Source organism: Urocampus carinirostris, chromosome 4, assembly GCF_059441175.1.
Source record: "Urocampus carinirostris isolate Australia breed hairy pipefish chromosome 4, RoL_Ucar_1.0, whole genome shotgun sequence".
NCBI classification, from domain to species: domain Eukaryota; kingdom Metazoa; phylum Chordata; class Actinopteri; order Syngnathiformes; family Syngnathidae; genus Urocampus; species Urocampus carinirostris.
Window position 1 is genome coordinate 6801510 of NC_142352.1, and position 15178 is coordinate 6816687.

The 15178-nt window shown below is 39.9% G+C and overlaps 1 protein-coding gene across 3 annotated transcripts in view; it reads right to left on the reverse strand.

Annotated features, from left to right (window-relative positions):
- nadsyn1 (NAD synthetase 1) overlaps positions 1-15178 on the reverse strand; it is a 42175-nt gene that overhangs the window by 19072 nt on the left and 7925 nt on the right. For all 3 annotated transcript variants that reach the window (XM_088333532.1, XM_088333531.1, XM_088333534.1), the window contains 10 exons: positions 13529-13618; positions 11923-11974; positions 11763-11851; positions 11568-11685; positions 8919-9050; positions 6120-6191; positions 4197-4321; positions 4070-4118; positions 1807-1909; positions 1550-1718 (listed from right to left, as the gene is read on the reverse strand). In XM_088333532.1, the coding sequence (XP_088189658.1) occupies positions 1550-1718; positions 1807-1909; positions 4070-4118; positions 4197-4321; positions 6120-6191; positions 8919-9050; positions 11568-11685; positions 11763-11851; positions 11923-11974; positions 13529-13618 (999 nt within the window). The remainder of the gene's footprint in view (positions 1-1549; positions 1719-1806; positions 1910-4069; positions 4119-4196; positions 4322-6119; positions 6192-8918; positions 9051-11567; positions 11686-11762; positions 11852-11922; positions 11975-13528; positions 13619-15178) is intronic.

The following is a 15178-nucleotide window of genomic DNA, read 5'->3' on the forward strand; positions in this document are numbered from 1 at the left end:
AGGTTAAAAGCTCAGGCCAAGTTGCTTCAGTGCTATATTTTGTATGTTTAAGGCTTGTATAAGTAACCTGTATTGTTTTGTACTAAAAAAATAAACATTTCATGAAAAATTATGCTCTATAAAGATGAATTAAGTGAAGTTTAACTTACTTTTGGAAGATGAGCTTAAAGAGTTGGTCTACTTCCTGGTAAAAAGTGGCCGAAAAAAAGCGATCCAACCATTTTCTCAACCACATCAAGCTTTCTTATTCCACTTTCATTTCAAAAGAAACGGCTCGCCTCTTCTTTACATTTTACACCAACCATGTCGAATGGATGCGTGAGATATTCAACAATAAAAACGTCTTCTCACAGCGCCACATGCTGGTAGCAACGGAAAGAAGCACTACAGTACTGTCCTGTACACGGATAAAGGTGCACACAATACAAAATATAACAGCTATGTCCAGATATTTTTCAAAATCCCGAAAAAAATGTTCGTATCTACCGTTTTTATTACATCATAGGCACCTTTCCAGCAGCTATGTGAAATTTCGCTCCTTTTGTGATTTATTGTTTTAATTGTCTGCTTCTATCTTCTGTGTTTTTCGTCCCGTTTGACAACTACATTTTGGATTACTTTCTATCCTATCATTATGGGTTTTAATGCACCAAAATGCGTTTATTCGAGGAAGCGGCTAGCGGCGTTAAAAGCCTTCGGTACTGTCCGTAGTCATGGTAAATGTGAAGTCTCACGTCTAGCATCCCGGACGCTAACGTGAAGCTGTTAGGGCAGGCAGAGACACAAAAGCCTTCGGGAAGCGGAGAGGAGGCGGACTCGCTATCTACGTGAACACGAGGTGGTGTAACCCTGGGCACAAAGATTTCCATCTGCTGCAGGGACGTCGAACTTTTGGCCTAGCGTGTGATGCCATCCACTCCGCTGTTGCTACACTACAACACAGCACCCCGAGGCCATCCTGTTAATAATAAACACAAGGATACTGCTGGAAGTGTGAATTTCCCTACGGGGATGAATAAAGTATCTATTTAACTATCCATCTATCTTTTTAGTAAGTTGAATGGTCGAAAGTATTGGAGCGTCTTTAGACGCCAAAGTACATGACAAAATAAATACTGAAAAATAAACTACAAAATGTACAAATAGATCAATACATTAAATTTATGTCACAGATTTAGGTATTATGTGTTAATGGATTTATAATTATAATTATATAATTATAATTTCCTTGTATTGTCATTCTGTGTAACAATGTACACAGAACGAAATGTCGATTGCACCTGACCCGTTGTAGCGAGCTGATGCAGCCGCAGCCAACAGAGGGCGCCGCCGACCACTTTTTAAGTCTTAGGAATGACTCGGCCGGGGCGCGAACCACCGACCTCCCAGTCTCAAAGCGGGCGCCTTACCATCTAGGCTACTGAGCTGGTATAATGCATATATTTGTAGGCATTTATTCATTTACTGTACGTTTTCATATGGCAAGATCGTTCCTACAGACCTCCCTCCCGAGAGGTACAAGACACGAAGACAATTTCATCTTATATACCTTCCGATCTGATCAGCCAATTCTTTGGCACGATTGCAAGTGTCCGCTGAGGAGTTTTCGCTTCCCATGTAGCAAGTAGTTAAGATATAACCACAGAGCTCCTTTGGATGCTGAGGAGAGAAGCTTTCGTTTCCAGTCAACTTACGAACATCTTCCAGGGCCTGGTTATCTAAAAGGATGTGGAAATGAAAGGTAAGCGAAGCAAATCTTACATGGAGTAAATCAAAATGAAACGACTTGAAGAAAAACCTACTCACCGCCATTTTGGATTGCCTGACAGACCACCGTACACATAGAGTAGACGATACAGGCAACAGAAGAGCTATCAACACCGCCGCTCAAAGGCAAGAAGAAACCGCCCTAAGAGGTAGAGTAGAACATATTAGTCCATTATTATATTGGCAAAATTAAGGAAAACATATACAGACGCTCCCCTACTTATGAAGATTCGAGTTACGAAAAATGGTAGATACTAAATAAATACTTGGACATTGCTGTAAGTCAGATTTTGTATTGTGTGCACCTTTTTCCAAGTACAGGACATTACTGTAGTGCTTATTTCTGCCACTACCGGCGTGTGGCGCTATGAGAGCTCACACAGCATCCACCCCGAAGAAGAAATCCGGCTTCCTCTTCTTCGTTCATGAGCTAGACTAAATCTCTTTGACATTTTTATTGTTTAATACCTCGTGCATCCATTCAATATGGCTGGTGTAAAGTGTAAAGAAGAGGCGAGCCGTTTCATATGAAATGAAAGTGGAATAAGAAAGCTTGATGCGGTTGAGAAAATGGTCGGCCACTTTTTACCACGGAGGAGGACCTCTTGAAGCTTATCTTCCAAAAGTAAGTTAAACCCAGCTTTATTTATATTTATAAAGCAAATTATTCAATGAAATGTTCATTTTTTTACAAAACAACAGAGGTTACATGTACAAGCCTTAAACATAATTACATAAACTTTAAACATACAAAATATAGCATTGAAGCAACTTACGAACAAATTCAACTTACGAACGATCGTCCAGAACCTAATATTTTCTTTGTTTAATACCTCGTGCATCCATTAAATATGGCTAGTGTAAAGAGGAAGTGAGATGTTTCATTTGAAATGAAAGTGGAATAAGAAAGCTTGATGCGGTTGAGAAAATGGTCGGCCACCTCTTACCATGGAGGAGGACCTCTTGAAGCTTATCTTCCAAAAGTAAGTTAAACTCAGCTTTATTTATCTTTATAGAGCAAATTATTTAATGAAATTTGTTTTTTAGTACAAAACAACAGAGGTTACTCATACAAGCCTTAAACATAATTATATAAACTTTAAACATACAAAATATCGCACTGAAGCAACTTACGAACAAATTCAACTTACGAACGATCGTCCAGAACCTAATATGTTCTTTGTTTAATACCTCGTGCATCCATTCAATATGGCTGGTGTAAAGTGTAAAGAGGAAGTGAGATGTTTCATTTGAAATGAAAGTGGAATAAGAAAGCTTGATGCGGTTGAGAAAATGGTCGGCCACCTTTTACCACAGAGGAGGACCTCTTGAAGCTTATCTTCCAAAAGTAAGTTAAACTCAGCTTTTTTTTATCTTTATGGAGCATAAACATACAAAATATAGCACTGAAGCACTCTACGAACAAATTCAACTTACGAACTATCGTCCGGACCGTATCTCGTTCGTAAGTAGGGCATCTGTACCGTACATTCCGCACTATATCATTCAAATATTTTTCTTGATTTAAAATATGATTAAAAACAGACACAACAAGTGTGCAACTGCACTCTCATCTCCACTACTTGGGTCGGATCGCAATTCCGTACAATGTTTTGCAATTTAGATCAGCGATGTTTAATCGATTTGATCAATCATTGCACGTTTATTAGTGAAATACGGTAATATACTGTGAAATGGTGTATGGTAACGCATGCCTATGATTAGTGTACTCATTCTCATGTCTATGTTCTTGCACATGTCGACCGCACTACGTTTACTGCTCACCTTGCACAATGTCTGACCATTTCTTTTTTCTGCACTATGATGTCTATGTTTGCACCAATGCATATGCTGACTATTTTTTTGCACTATGATGACTTTGCACCAAATGCAATATTGCACAACCCTTACGATACCAACGGTATCACGACAACACTGTATGTAACATCCCACATGCCGACATTTCTTGTGTAAATACCATGTAAATTATAACTATAGCCTTATCCCCCTTGTTTTATAACCTTATCTTCTCTGTTCCTTTATCTCCTTGGCTCATACCTCACTGTGAAGGTGTAAAACTGGAGTGTCATGCCCAATTTCGTTGTCACCATATGTTAACCCATTTTGTAACGATGACAATAAAGGTATATTCTATTCTATTCTATTTACAGTCTTATTTGGCATTTTCTGCGGTACATAAGTCGCACTTTCAAATTCCTGGCCAAATTGGGATTTTTAGCTAAACCTTATAGTCTGGAAAATACGGTTTTGATTTCATTTTCCCATGAAGTTTCAATCTCACCTGTCCACTCCTCCTCAAGTAGTCCCATAGCCAGCAGGCCGGCCCGAGGCTAAAACCAAATAATAATAATCAAAATAAGTGTTACCCCTAAAACAATACAAACGCAGAGACAAAACCTATTGATTACCTGATTTCTTCCTCTCGTTTATGCAAGGGCCACTCGATCGGTTGGTAGGTGGGAAGGGAAATATCATCACTACTGGATAGAGAAAACTCGACTTTGATCCTATAGCATGGTTTGGATTCCGTTGCCTGCACCAGAAAATGACAAACAATAAATCGTTACATGACGTAAATTATTTCTGCTGGAATATTCGAAATCACAAGTCACAGCTTTAAAGAATTTCAGGCGGGGGTGCACTGTAAGACTAGACCTGGTCTGCAAAGGTCCCTTTTGAAAGATAACACTCTGAATTTTTTCCCCAAAAAGAAATAATCGCTGCGAGTGCTACGAATACGGAGTAATCTGAGTAGGAACACACAGAAATAGAAGGTTTTTATTCTCTCCTGCAGATGAGTATAGCACAAGCATCATAGCTGCACAACAGGTGAGACAATAGCTTGAAGGCTTACCAGATACCTTGTCAAATTTGACAAAAATCTGAAAAACTAAACACTGTATTTTACCCATTTTTCTAATGGTGGGTCTAGGCGTTTCCAAAAGTGGCCATTTGGAGACGACCAGTTGACAGCCCGAACAACTTTTATTCATGTATATTACGTTGGCCAATTTTTAGACATTGTGAAAGAGTTGTAAATGTTTGACTTCTCTTTCTAGATCACAGGTGTCAAACAGGCGGCCCACGGGCCAGATCAGGCCCGCTAAGGGATTGAATCCGGCCCGCGAGACAACACTCAAAGAAGCGCAAGAGAAAAATGAGCTGCAGGTTGAAATATGTCAACTTGATGTTGCCAAAGCCAGGTGCCTCGAACAAAGACACTGTACTTGTATTTATTTCTCTCTCTCTCTCTCTCTCTCTTTTCCATCCCTTTTCTCCCACTCTCTGTCTCTGTCTCTTTCACTCTCTGTGTCTCTCTTTTTCTCTTCCTTTGTTGTTCTTCTCTCGCTGTGTCTTTTTAACGTATTTTGTTTTAACTTCCTTTTTTCCTTTTCTCTCTTTTCTTTTTCTCTCTTCCTACCCTTTGCGCTTTCTTTTCTCTTTTCTCTCCTTCTGTCTTTCTATTTCTCATTGGATTTCTTTACTCCTCTCCCTTTCTTTTCCCCCTCTCTCACGACTTTTTATCTCTTGTTTCTCACGCTCTCTCCCTCTCTCTCTTTTTCTTTCTTTGTCCCGCCCTCTCTCCTTTCCCCTCCCTCTTTCTCTTATTTCTTTATCTCTCTTTTTCTTTCTCTTTAATCTACTAGTCCGGCCCCCGACAGAATGTTTGTTCTATCGTGTGGCCCCAGAGTTAAAATGAGTTTGACACCCCTGTTCTAGATTGTGCATACTTGTTTGGAGTATTCCAGACATCGAGACGCCCAGGGGGGGCTTCCTTGGCACACCCGTGGGAGGAGTCGGCACGCCATTATGCGGGGAGAAGATGGTGAATAGGAGAGAGCTAAAGGACTTCAGAAGACGGCTTCCCAGAGACTCCAACGACACTAATTAAGCCGTTTTTGATAGAGTCCACTTGGTTAAATTATTAATGAAATAAAATCTGCCCCCGTGTGAAAATGTCGGCTTTCCAGTTCATCTTTTCCCTCAATCTCCAAACAGAAGAGCAGCTTCAGCGACAGACTGTTGTCACAGACTTGTTCCACGGACAGACCGAGGAGATCATTTCTTCCTCATGCCATGAGGCTCTTTAACTCCACCTAGGGGAGTAAAACCCCACATTAAACCCCACCCCCACATTTGCATATTACCCTGTTTTTATTACAGTGTGTATTTTCCATAGCACTATTTAAATACTCTATATCGACACGTTATATTGGGTATTTTTGTATTCTATATCTTTTATTTGATTATTTTATTTTGAAAAAAACGAGGCCTCAGGTGTAGTTTCGAAGAAATTCAGTCTAAAAAAAAAAAAAAAAACAGTTGCTCACCACCTGTGGCTGACATGACTCTCCTCTATAGCAGCGTACATCCTCGAGGTCCAAAGTGGCTGTTACTACCTCCTGAAAATCAAGAAATCCTGCGTTCAGAAGAGTATTTACAGTCAGTTTTTTGTTTTTGTTTTAAGCTGACAGTGTTAGGGTTGAAATAAAATAAAAATCCTGGGAGACAAAGATCAAGAAAGCAGGTCGAGTCAAACGTAACATTTGAAAAAAGCAGAAAGTCAAAGGCTAAAAGGCCTTCAGCAGGTTTGGATTACAAACAATATACAGACGCTCCCCTACTTACGGCCATTCGACTTACGAAAAACGGTAGATACGAACATTTTTTTCGGGATTTCGAAAAATATCCGGGATATTACTGTTAATTGGATTTTGTATTATGTGCACCTTTTTCAGAGTACAGGACAGTCCTGTAGTGCTTCTTTCCGCCACTACCGGCGAATGGCACTGTGATAGGTCAAGAAGCATCCACCCCGAAGAAGAAATCCGGCTTCCTCTTCCTAGTTCGTGTGTAAACATTCTATACTGTAATTCCAGCGTGCTAAGAACTTAGACATTTTTATTGTTTAATATCTTATGCATCCATTCAATAGGGTTGGTGTAAAGAAGAGGCGAGCCGGTTCATTTGAAATGGAAATGCAATAAGAAAGATTGATGCGGTTGAGAAAATGGCTGTATCGCTTTTTTTTTTCCCCAGCCACTTTTTACCACAGAGAAGGAAGTAGCCTAACTCTTGAAGCTCATCTTCCAAAAGTAAGTTAAACTTCACTTTATTTATCTTTAAAGAGCATAAGTGGAATAAGAAAGCTTGATGCGGTTGAGAAAATGTTTTTTTGGGCCGCTCTCTACAACAGAGGAGGACATCTTTAAGCCATCATGAAATCGGACAAAGGAGACATTTCATATTGTAGCTGGTGTTTCACAGACTTTTTAAGGGGAACATGCTTTTGATGTGAGACCAGGGGCGCTTCTCCTCTTCTGTTTTCAGAAATTTTCGATCGGTTTCATCCGTAAAAAATCTCCTCGCCGCTGAAGTTGAATATCTCGTGCACCCATTCAGTATAGTTGGTGTAAAGTGTAAAGAAGAGGCGAGCCGTTTCTTATGAAATGAAAGTGGAATAAGAAAGCTTGATGCGGTTGAGAAAATGGTCGGAAAGCTTTTTTTTCGGCCACAGGACATTTTGAAGCTCATCTCCCAAAAGTAAGTTAAACTCAACTTTATTTGTCTTTATAGAACATATCATTTTATTCAATGTTTATTTTTTGGGCACAAAACAATACAGGTAACTTATACAAACCTTGAACATACAAAATATAGCACTGAAACAACTTACGAACAAATTCAACTTACGCACGATCGTCCGGGACCTAACATTTTCATTGTTTAATATCTCGTGCATCCAATCAATATGGCTGGTGCAAAGTGTAAAGAAGAGGCGAGCCGTTTCTTTTGAAATGAAAGTGGAATAAGAAAGCTTGATGCGGTTGAGAAAATGGTCGGAATGCATTTTTTCGGCCACAGAGAAGGACCTTTTGAAGCTTATCTTCCAAAAGTAAGTCGAACTCAACCCTATTTCTCTTGATAAAGCATTTGATTTTATGAAATGTTTTTTTTTTTAGCACAAAACAATACAGGTAACTTATACAAGCCTTAAACATGCTTCTGTAAACCTTAAACATACCAAATATAGCACTGAAGCAACTTACGAACAAATTCAACTTACGAACGATCTCCTTCGTAAGTAGGGCAGCGTCTGTAAAGCCAGAAGTCCCTTTCTTAAATAAGAAGAGGTATACGAATAGAACAGTAGCACCTTTCTTAAACAAGCATTCCATTACATGATTTGCTGATCATCACAATAAAAAGGTGATGTGTTAAAATGAGATCAAATTGATCGGACGTGTGTCAGAAACATTTGGGAAAATGTGTAAACACATCAGAATTTTTTTTTATTATTATTGAAATACAGTGGAACCTCGGTTCTCGACCATAATCCGTTCCAGAACCCTGTTCGAAAACCGATTTAGTCGATCACCGAAAATCGTTTTTCCCATTAAAAGTGATGTAAGATCCTTTTAATCCGTTCCAACATCCTAAATGTTTACCATGACCGTAAACATGAAGCTAACCCAGGCTAAACGTACGTTCGCGTTAGCGTAATCTTCCGTACGAAAGATTACGCTAACATGAACGTGTAAAAATAAAAAAATCAGGTCGTTTACACGTCATTTAGCACCCGGGTCTTCACAACGAGTGGTGAGCGGTTAAAGGATAAAGAAAAGATTTATGAATAGGATTTCTTACCTTTGTGGTGGTCTGCAGAAGCCATGCTCTATTCCCTCGAAAGAAGGGAAACTCGCACATCTTCTTCATATTTTGCTATTATTTCTTTCTTAAATGCAATAGTTGTACGCACTACTCTTCTTTTTTCACCTGTAGCAACTTTGCCGCTTGCACCGACCTTCTTCCGAGGCATCATTAGGAGTTAAAACACTCCGTTCACCGACATTATACTAACGTTAGCATAGCGCTAAATCTCCTGCCCGCTGCTATCAATAAACAGCAGCTTGCACACCCCAACGGAGCTTTTATCGTTGCCGGCGACTTCCTCACTGTAAAATGTGGAACTGGAGTCGTCCAATTTCCTTGTCACAATATATCCCATGTTGTAACAATGACAATAAAGGCATACTTTATTCTATTCTTCTATTCTATTAAAAACGATATTCTACTTTCGAATATCCCACCATGAAAAAATAGTAATAACCAGAAAGTTTGAGACTTACCACTTCATCTAGGGAAAACTGTGCTCCGTGAGACACAATGTCCCCGTTGACAACCACCATGGCACAACCGTCATAATACAGTCGCTCTCCGTCACAGCCTTTCTGATTTGCATACAGGTAGATACCTCCACACTGTAAACACAGCAGAGACACACAAACTGTAGAAGAATCACAATCATGCAGTAAGAAACATATAGTAGTAGGATCTCAACAATACGTGTGACAGTCAGTGTTGCATGAGCAATTGCGCACTGCTCGCACATTCTCAGCGCACAAGAAAATCTAGCCGGCGCACAAAAATCAGGGCTCAAAATGACTCATTAAGAAGCGACTTAAGTCAAAGTGACAGTGCATGAAGGTCAAAATACACGGGTTCCCCCGACGTTGTGTCCTAAATGCGGTATTTTGAAGTCGAGTCGAAGTAGAACGAAGTTGAGTAAAGTCAGTAGAGTTTGTCGCAGAACCGGCTTCTTCGGCTCGGCTCACTAGAGAGAACCGGCTCTTTCGGGTCCTAAGCGGCTCTTCGGGTGGTTTTTGCTTCTTTAATCCCAACATGACCAAATATGATGTAAAATGATGCACAAAATGACTTAAACGAAGGGGCGGAATAAAACAAAAAAGAAAAAAATACCAAAATGAAACAGTAGTGAAAAGCTGAGGAAAAAAAGAAACAAAAGGAAGAGAAAAAAAGAAGGAAAAATTTAGAAATAAAGACAGAAAACAAAAGAAAAGAAAGAAATGTAGGAAAAAAAAGTAAATAGAGAACAAAAAGGTGGGCAGCACGGCGGCGCAGTGGTTAGCGCTTGTGCGGCACAGTTCATGTCATGGGAACCTGTTGTGGGTTCAAATCCAGCTCCAGACTTCCTGTGCGGAGTTTGTATGTTCTCCCCGTGCTTGCATGGGTTTCCTCCCACATTCCAAAAACATGCATTTCAGGTGAATTGGCCGGTCCAAATTGTCCCTAGGTGTGAATGAGCGAATGAGTTGTCTGTCCCTGTGTGCCCTGCGATTGGCTGGCAACCAGTTCAGGGTGTCCCCCCCGCCCACTGCCCAGAGATGGCTGGGATGGGCTCCAGCCCCCCCGTGACCCTACTGAGGATAAGCGGTGTAGCTGATGAGATGAGATGAGATAAGAGAACAAAAAGAATTAAAGGATTTTAAAAAAAAGTTGAAAAAAACACAGAAAAAAGAAGAAAATGTTTGTGTGTGATATGTAGCCTACATTTTCAGTTTTTGCTCTAATACAGATTTCATAGTGCCCTGTTTAGGTCTAGCATGCTCCTGCTCTCTTGGGGTCAACCTGTGAGGGGCGGTGAGGCTTCATAGGACAATGCAATACTAACTAATGCCATACAAACTAATGCCAGGTGCTGTTAATCAGACGCAATGCAATGGCAAAACCACCAAAGAGCAAAGTCGGCATATTTTTAAGCAGACCGATCAAGAAACAGGGCAACAATTTCCCGCATTTACAATCAAAAATTCAAGCACTTTTCAATCCTTGAAAGCAAAACACTGAAATTCCAGCATTTTCGAGGATTTCAATCACTAGTGTGAACCCTGATGTCAATATAAAGATGAGCTGAACAGAAGACATACCCTAAAAGTGGTGTGAATAAAGTGAATAATGAAAAGGTACCGTATTTTCCGCACTATGAGGCGCACCGGGTTATAGGGCGCACCCCAAAAAAATAGTTTTTGGTCCTATATTTGACATACATAAGGCGCACCGGATTATAAGGCGCTACAATGGGAACGTGGACAAAACAGTCGGATAGTTCAGTCCAACTTATTACCCCCTTAACATTCCCAAAGCTTGCAAAGAAGCAAATACGTGTAGAGAACACGTGCGGATGCGGTGTCCGTACGATGTCACTCAAATGCATGGTTCCATCATTCGGAAGGTTAAAGTCTTGGGATTCAAGAAATGCCAACCATTCCTTAGTTTCTATTTTCGCTCGCAACTTTACTGTGCATATGACAATAAACACTTGGAATTGAGTTTAATTTAAAAATAGACACTCTATTCCATCCATTATCTGCACCGCTTATCACAGAAACATCGAGTTCAGTCTGAAACAAGATACAGGGAAAATATATAGCCGGAGTAGCTCACCGAAGTCGTTGTGTTCAATAATAATGTGCAGCCATGGTCCTCTTATATCCGTGAGTGTAGTAAATCCAGGAGAATAAAATATTTACAAATACAGAATAGTAAAAAATTCTTTCTGTATGCCGTCAACGATGTGCTATACGCATTCAACTTTTTCGGCCAATTGCAGGCTTTGTTTTGCCGCTTCAGCCAATGCCAGCCTGTAAATGGTAAAAAGGATCCGCCCTTTGACCTCCGAATAACTTTAGCCAATAGTGATCGATTCAAATGATGATTGACACATTGGTTAGCCAATGAAACGCCGGTATATAAATCCCAGCATACACCGCGGACTACTTGGCGTTCGGGGGAAAATCTGGTCGGCGGCTGCAAGTTAGTTGGAAGACTTTGCGATTTAATATTGATCCATATATAAGGCGCACTGTATTATAAGGCGCATGGTCAGCTTTTGAAAAAAATAAAGGCTTTTAGGTGCGCCTTGTAGTGCGGAAAATACGGTAGTTTTCATTTCAAACTCATCTTCTTTCGTTAGCTACCTTAGCGGTGGCCGACTTGATCAGGTTGATTCTTTGGTCGGCTTTGCCGAGTTCATGGTGGCTTGCCGAAGAATTTGTAAAGATTTCCACCCCGTCGAGACTCATCTGGATATGAGGACTAAATCGAAATAACCATTCTTATCAAAGGAGCAATTGCTCTTCATGAGTTTTTGGGAAATCAATTGTTACCCCTACCTGGAGGGGTGCCACAACTCTTCACACATCTCTGTACCGATGACGGTATCCTTGGTGGAGAGTACGCAGTCTCCAAACGGAACTGTATCCTGATGAGCAGAGAAAAGGTTTTGCTACTACGCATAACTCACAAAACCCAAAGCTTAGACACTGAATTTACCTGCCCTGTGACCTGCTGGATCATTCTAGGCAAAAAGTATTCTTCTACTGTCCTATAAGATAAGAAAGCTGGTCAGCAAAAAGGTTTGGGATGAATTTGGGCCAGTCTGTGGCTCTGTCAAGAGGGGCGAGTTTGACTTTGTTTTTAACGTTCACAGAATGTGCAATTGCACCTCCAATGCACTAGGGGGCAGTGGCGTTCTCAGTGATGGAGTGTTTTGTTTACATTTAGCCTCCATGCTGTGCATCGAGCATAGAGTACAGACACTGCCCTACTTACGAACGAGACGATCGTTCGTAAGTGGAATTGGTTCGCAAGTTGCTTCAGTGCTATATTTTGTATGTCTAAGGTTTATATAAGTATGTTTAAGGCTTGTATAAGTAACCCGTTTTGTTTTGTACTAAAAAAATAAACATTTCATGTCAAGTCAAGTCATTTTTATTTGTATAGCCCTTAATCACAAAGAGTCTCAAAGGGCTTCACAGGTTATTACACAGACTATTTTTTCAGACTATTATGACACCATCCCCTGATCTGGAACCTACATGAGGGCAAGGAAAAACTCAAAAAAACCTCAACATGAGGAAAATGAAGAAACCTTGAGAAGGGACCGCACATGTGGTATCCCCCTTCCCGGATTACCAGACAGCAAAGGATGTTGCAATCGCAAATAATACACAGATACGAAAAGTATAGGTTATTCATATGCTATAGCGTAGAAGTGAGTCTTAAGCTTGAATTTAAACATTTTAAACGTTTTGTTTTGTACTAAAAAAAAAACATTTCATAAGATCAAATGCTCCATAAAGATAAATAAAGCTGAGTTGAACTTACTTTTGGAAGATGAGCTTCAAAAGGTCCTTCTTCGTGGTAAAATGTGGCTGTAATAAAGCGATCCAACTATTTTCTCAACCGCATCAAGCTTCCTTATTCCACTTTCATTTCAAAAGTAACGGCTCGACTCTTCTTTACACATTTAGTTACATACCAAATAAAAAAAATATTACCCGGGTGTGTTTGCAGACGTTTAAATAAGCTGTAGCTCGTTTCTATAATAGAAATAAATTCTAACAGCGTAGTTCCCAAATTCAGGTCAACAATTTCGTTTAAAATAGAGCAGAAAAGACTTTTGAACCATAAAATTATTTGCAATTAAATCAGTATTCTTTCCAGTTTGCATGAGTTTCCCCTGATTTAAATAAACTGTAGTGGAAATAGATTCAATAATTGCTTTTTTTTTAACAAATACACAATCGATAAACACAACACAAGATTCAATTTTATTTGAGGGAAAAAAAAAAACCTCAATATTTAAATCTTAAACCCCTGAACCTTTATTAAATTGTGAGCCTCCAAACGATCCCCAGCCCTTCAGTCAAGACTTACATTTCATGCCATTTATATACTTGTTCGGCCCCCGTGATTTTGTTTTCTGGTATTGGGGTATTAGCTAAGGAGGTAGAGCGCTCGTCTTGGGATCAAAAGGTCGCAGGTTCGATTCCCGGCTCCTTCGTGTTGTATATCAAAGTGTCCTTGGGCAAGACACTGAATCCCTCCATCAAATAACAATTTTATCGCCACACTTTTGTGCTTGGAGTTTACTCACTGTAACTTTGTCCAGGGTGAGAACCAGCGCATCTCTCGGTAGACGCCATGGTTGGCCATCAGCATCTTGGGCCGAATCAGCAGAATTTTTCTAAAGGATAGAGATTGAGTTACTTCATAAGTCAAATACACATTTTAAATAAAAAAGCAAATAGCCTGGCACTGCTGGGCATTGTACTTGGTTGAGGTTGTTGGGCCAGTGCATAAGAAAACAATTGCATCAATCGAGGTGTTGGTTCCGAAAGAAGATTGGATTTGGCTGCTTGGAGTTGTCGGTGGTCGGGAGCTGTAGTACCCAATTTGTCTGCCATAGGGCTATATAGAGCCTACGAAAGCAGCCCCGTAATAGCAGATGTTTATCTATTTTGTTGGGATTTTTTAGAGTTGCCTTGACACGAAACCCAGCTAAAGACACGTGCAGAGGCCTAGAGTACAACTGCTAAAATTTTCAGGAAAATTGGTTCAGCCCTTTAGGAGCTTATAAGTCACATATAAACATACACCCCCACACACAAATCATCTTCCAAAAGTAAGTTAAACATCACTTTATTAAACTTCACTTTAAGTGTAAAGAAGAGGCGAGCCGTTTCTTTTGAAATGAAAGCGGAATAAGAAAGCTTGATGCGGTTGAGAAAATGGTTAGATCGCTTTTTTTCGGCCACTTTTAAAACGGAAGTAGCCTAACTCTTGAGGCTCATCTTCCAAAAGTAGGTTAAACATCACTTTATTAAACTTCACTTTAAGTGTAAATAAGAGGCGAGCCGTTTCTATTGAAATGAAAGCGAAATAAGAAAGCTTGATTCGGTTGAGAAAATGGTTGGATGGCTTTTTTTCGGCCACTTTTTAAACGGAAGTAGCCTAACTCTTGAGGCTCATCTTCCAAAAGTAGGTTAAACATCACTTTATTAAACTTCACTTTAAGTGTAAAGAAGAGGCGAGCCGTTTCTTTTGAAATGAAAGCGGAATAAGAAAGCTTGATTCGGTTGAGAAAATGGTTGGATCGCTTTTTTTCGGCCACCTTTTAAACGGAAGTAGTCTAACTCTTGAAGCTCATCTTCCAAAAGTAAGTTAAACATCACTTTATTAAACTTCACTTTAAGTGTAAAGAAGAGGCGAGCCGTTTCTATTGAAATTAAAGCGGAATAAGAAAGCTTGATTCGGTTGAGAAAATGGTTGGATGGCTTTTTTTCGGCCACTTTTTAAACGGAAGTAGCCTAACTCTTGAGGCTCGTCTTCCAAACGTAAGTTAAACGTCACTTTATTAAACTTCACTTTAAGTGTAAAGAAGAGGCGAGCCGTTTCTTTTGAAATGAAAGCGGAATAAGAAAGCTTGATGCGGTTGAGAAAATGGTTGGATCGCTTTTTTTCGGCCACTTTTCAAACGGAAGTAGCCTAACTCTTGAGGCTCATCTTCCAAAAGTAAGTTAAACATCACTTTATTAAACTTCACTTTAAGTGTAAAGAAGAGGCGAGCCGTTTCTATTGAAATGAAAGCGGAATAAGAAAGCTTGATTCGGTTGAGAAAATGGTTGGATGGCTTTTTTTCGGCCACTTTTTAAACTGAAGTAACCTAACTCTTGAGGCTCATCTTCCAAAAGTAGGTTAAACATCACTTTATTAAACTTCACTTTAAGTGTAAAGAAGAGGCGAG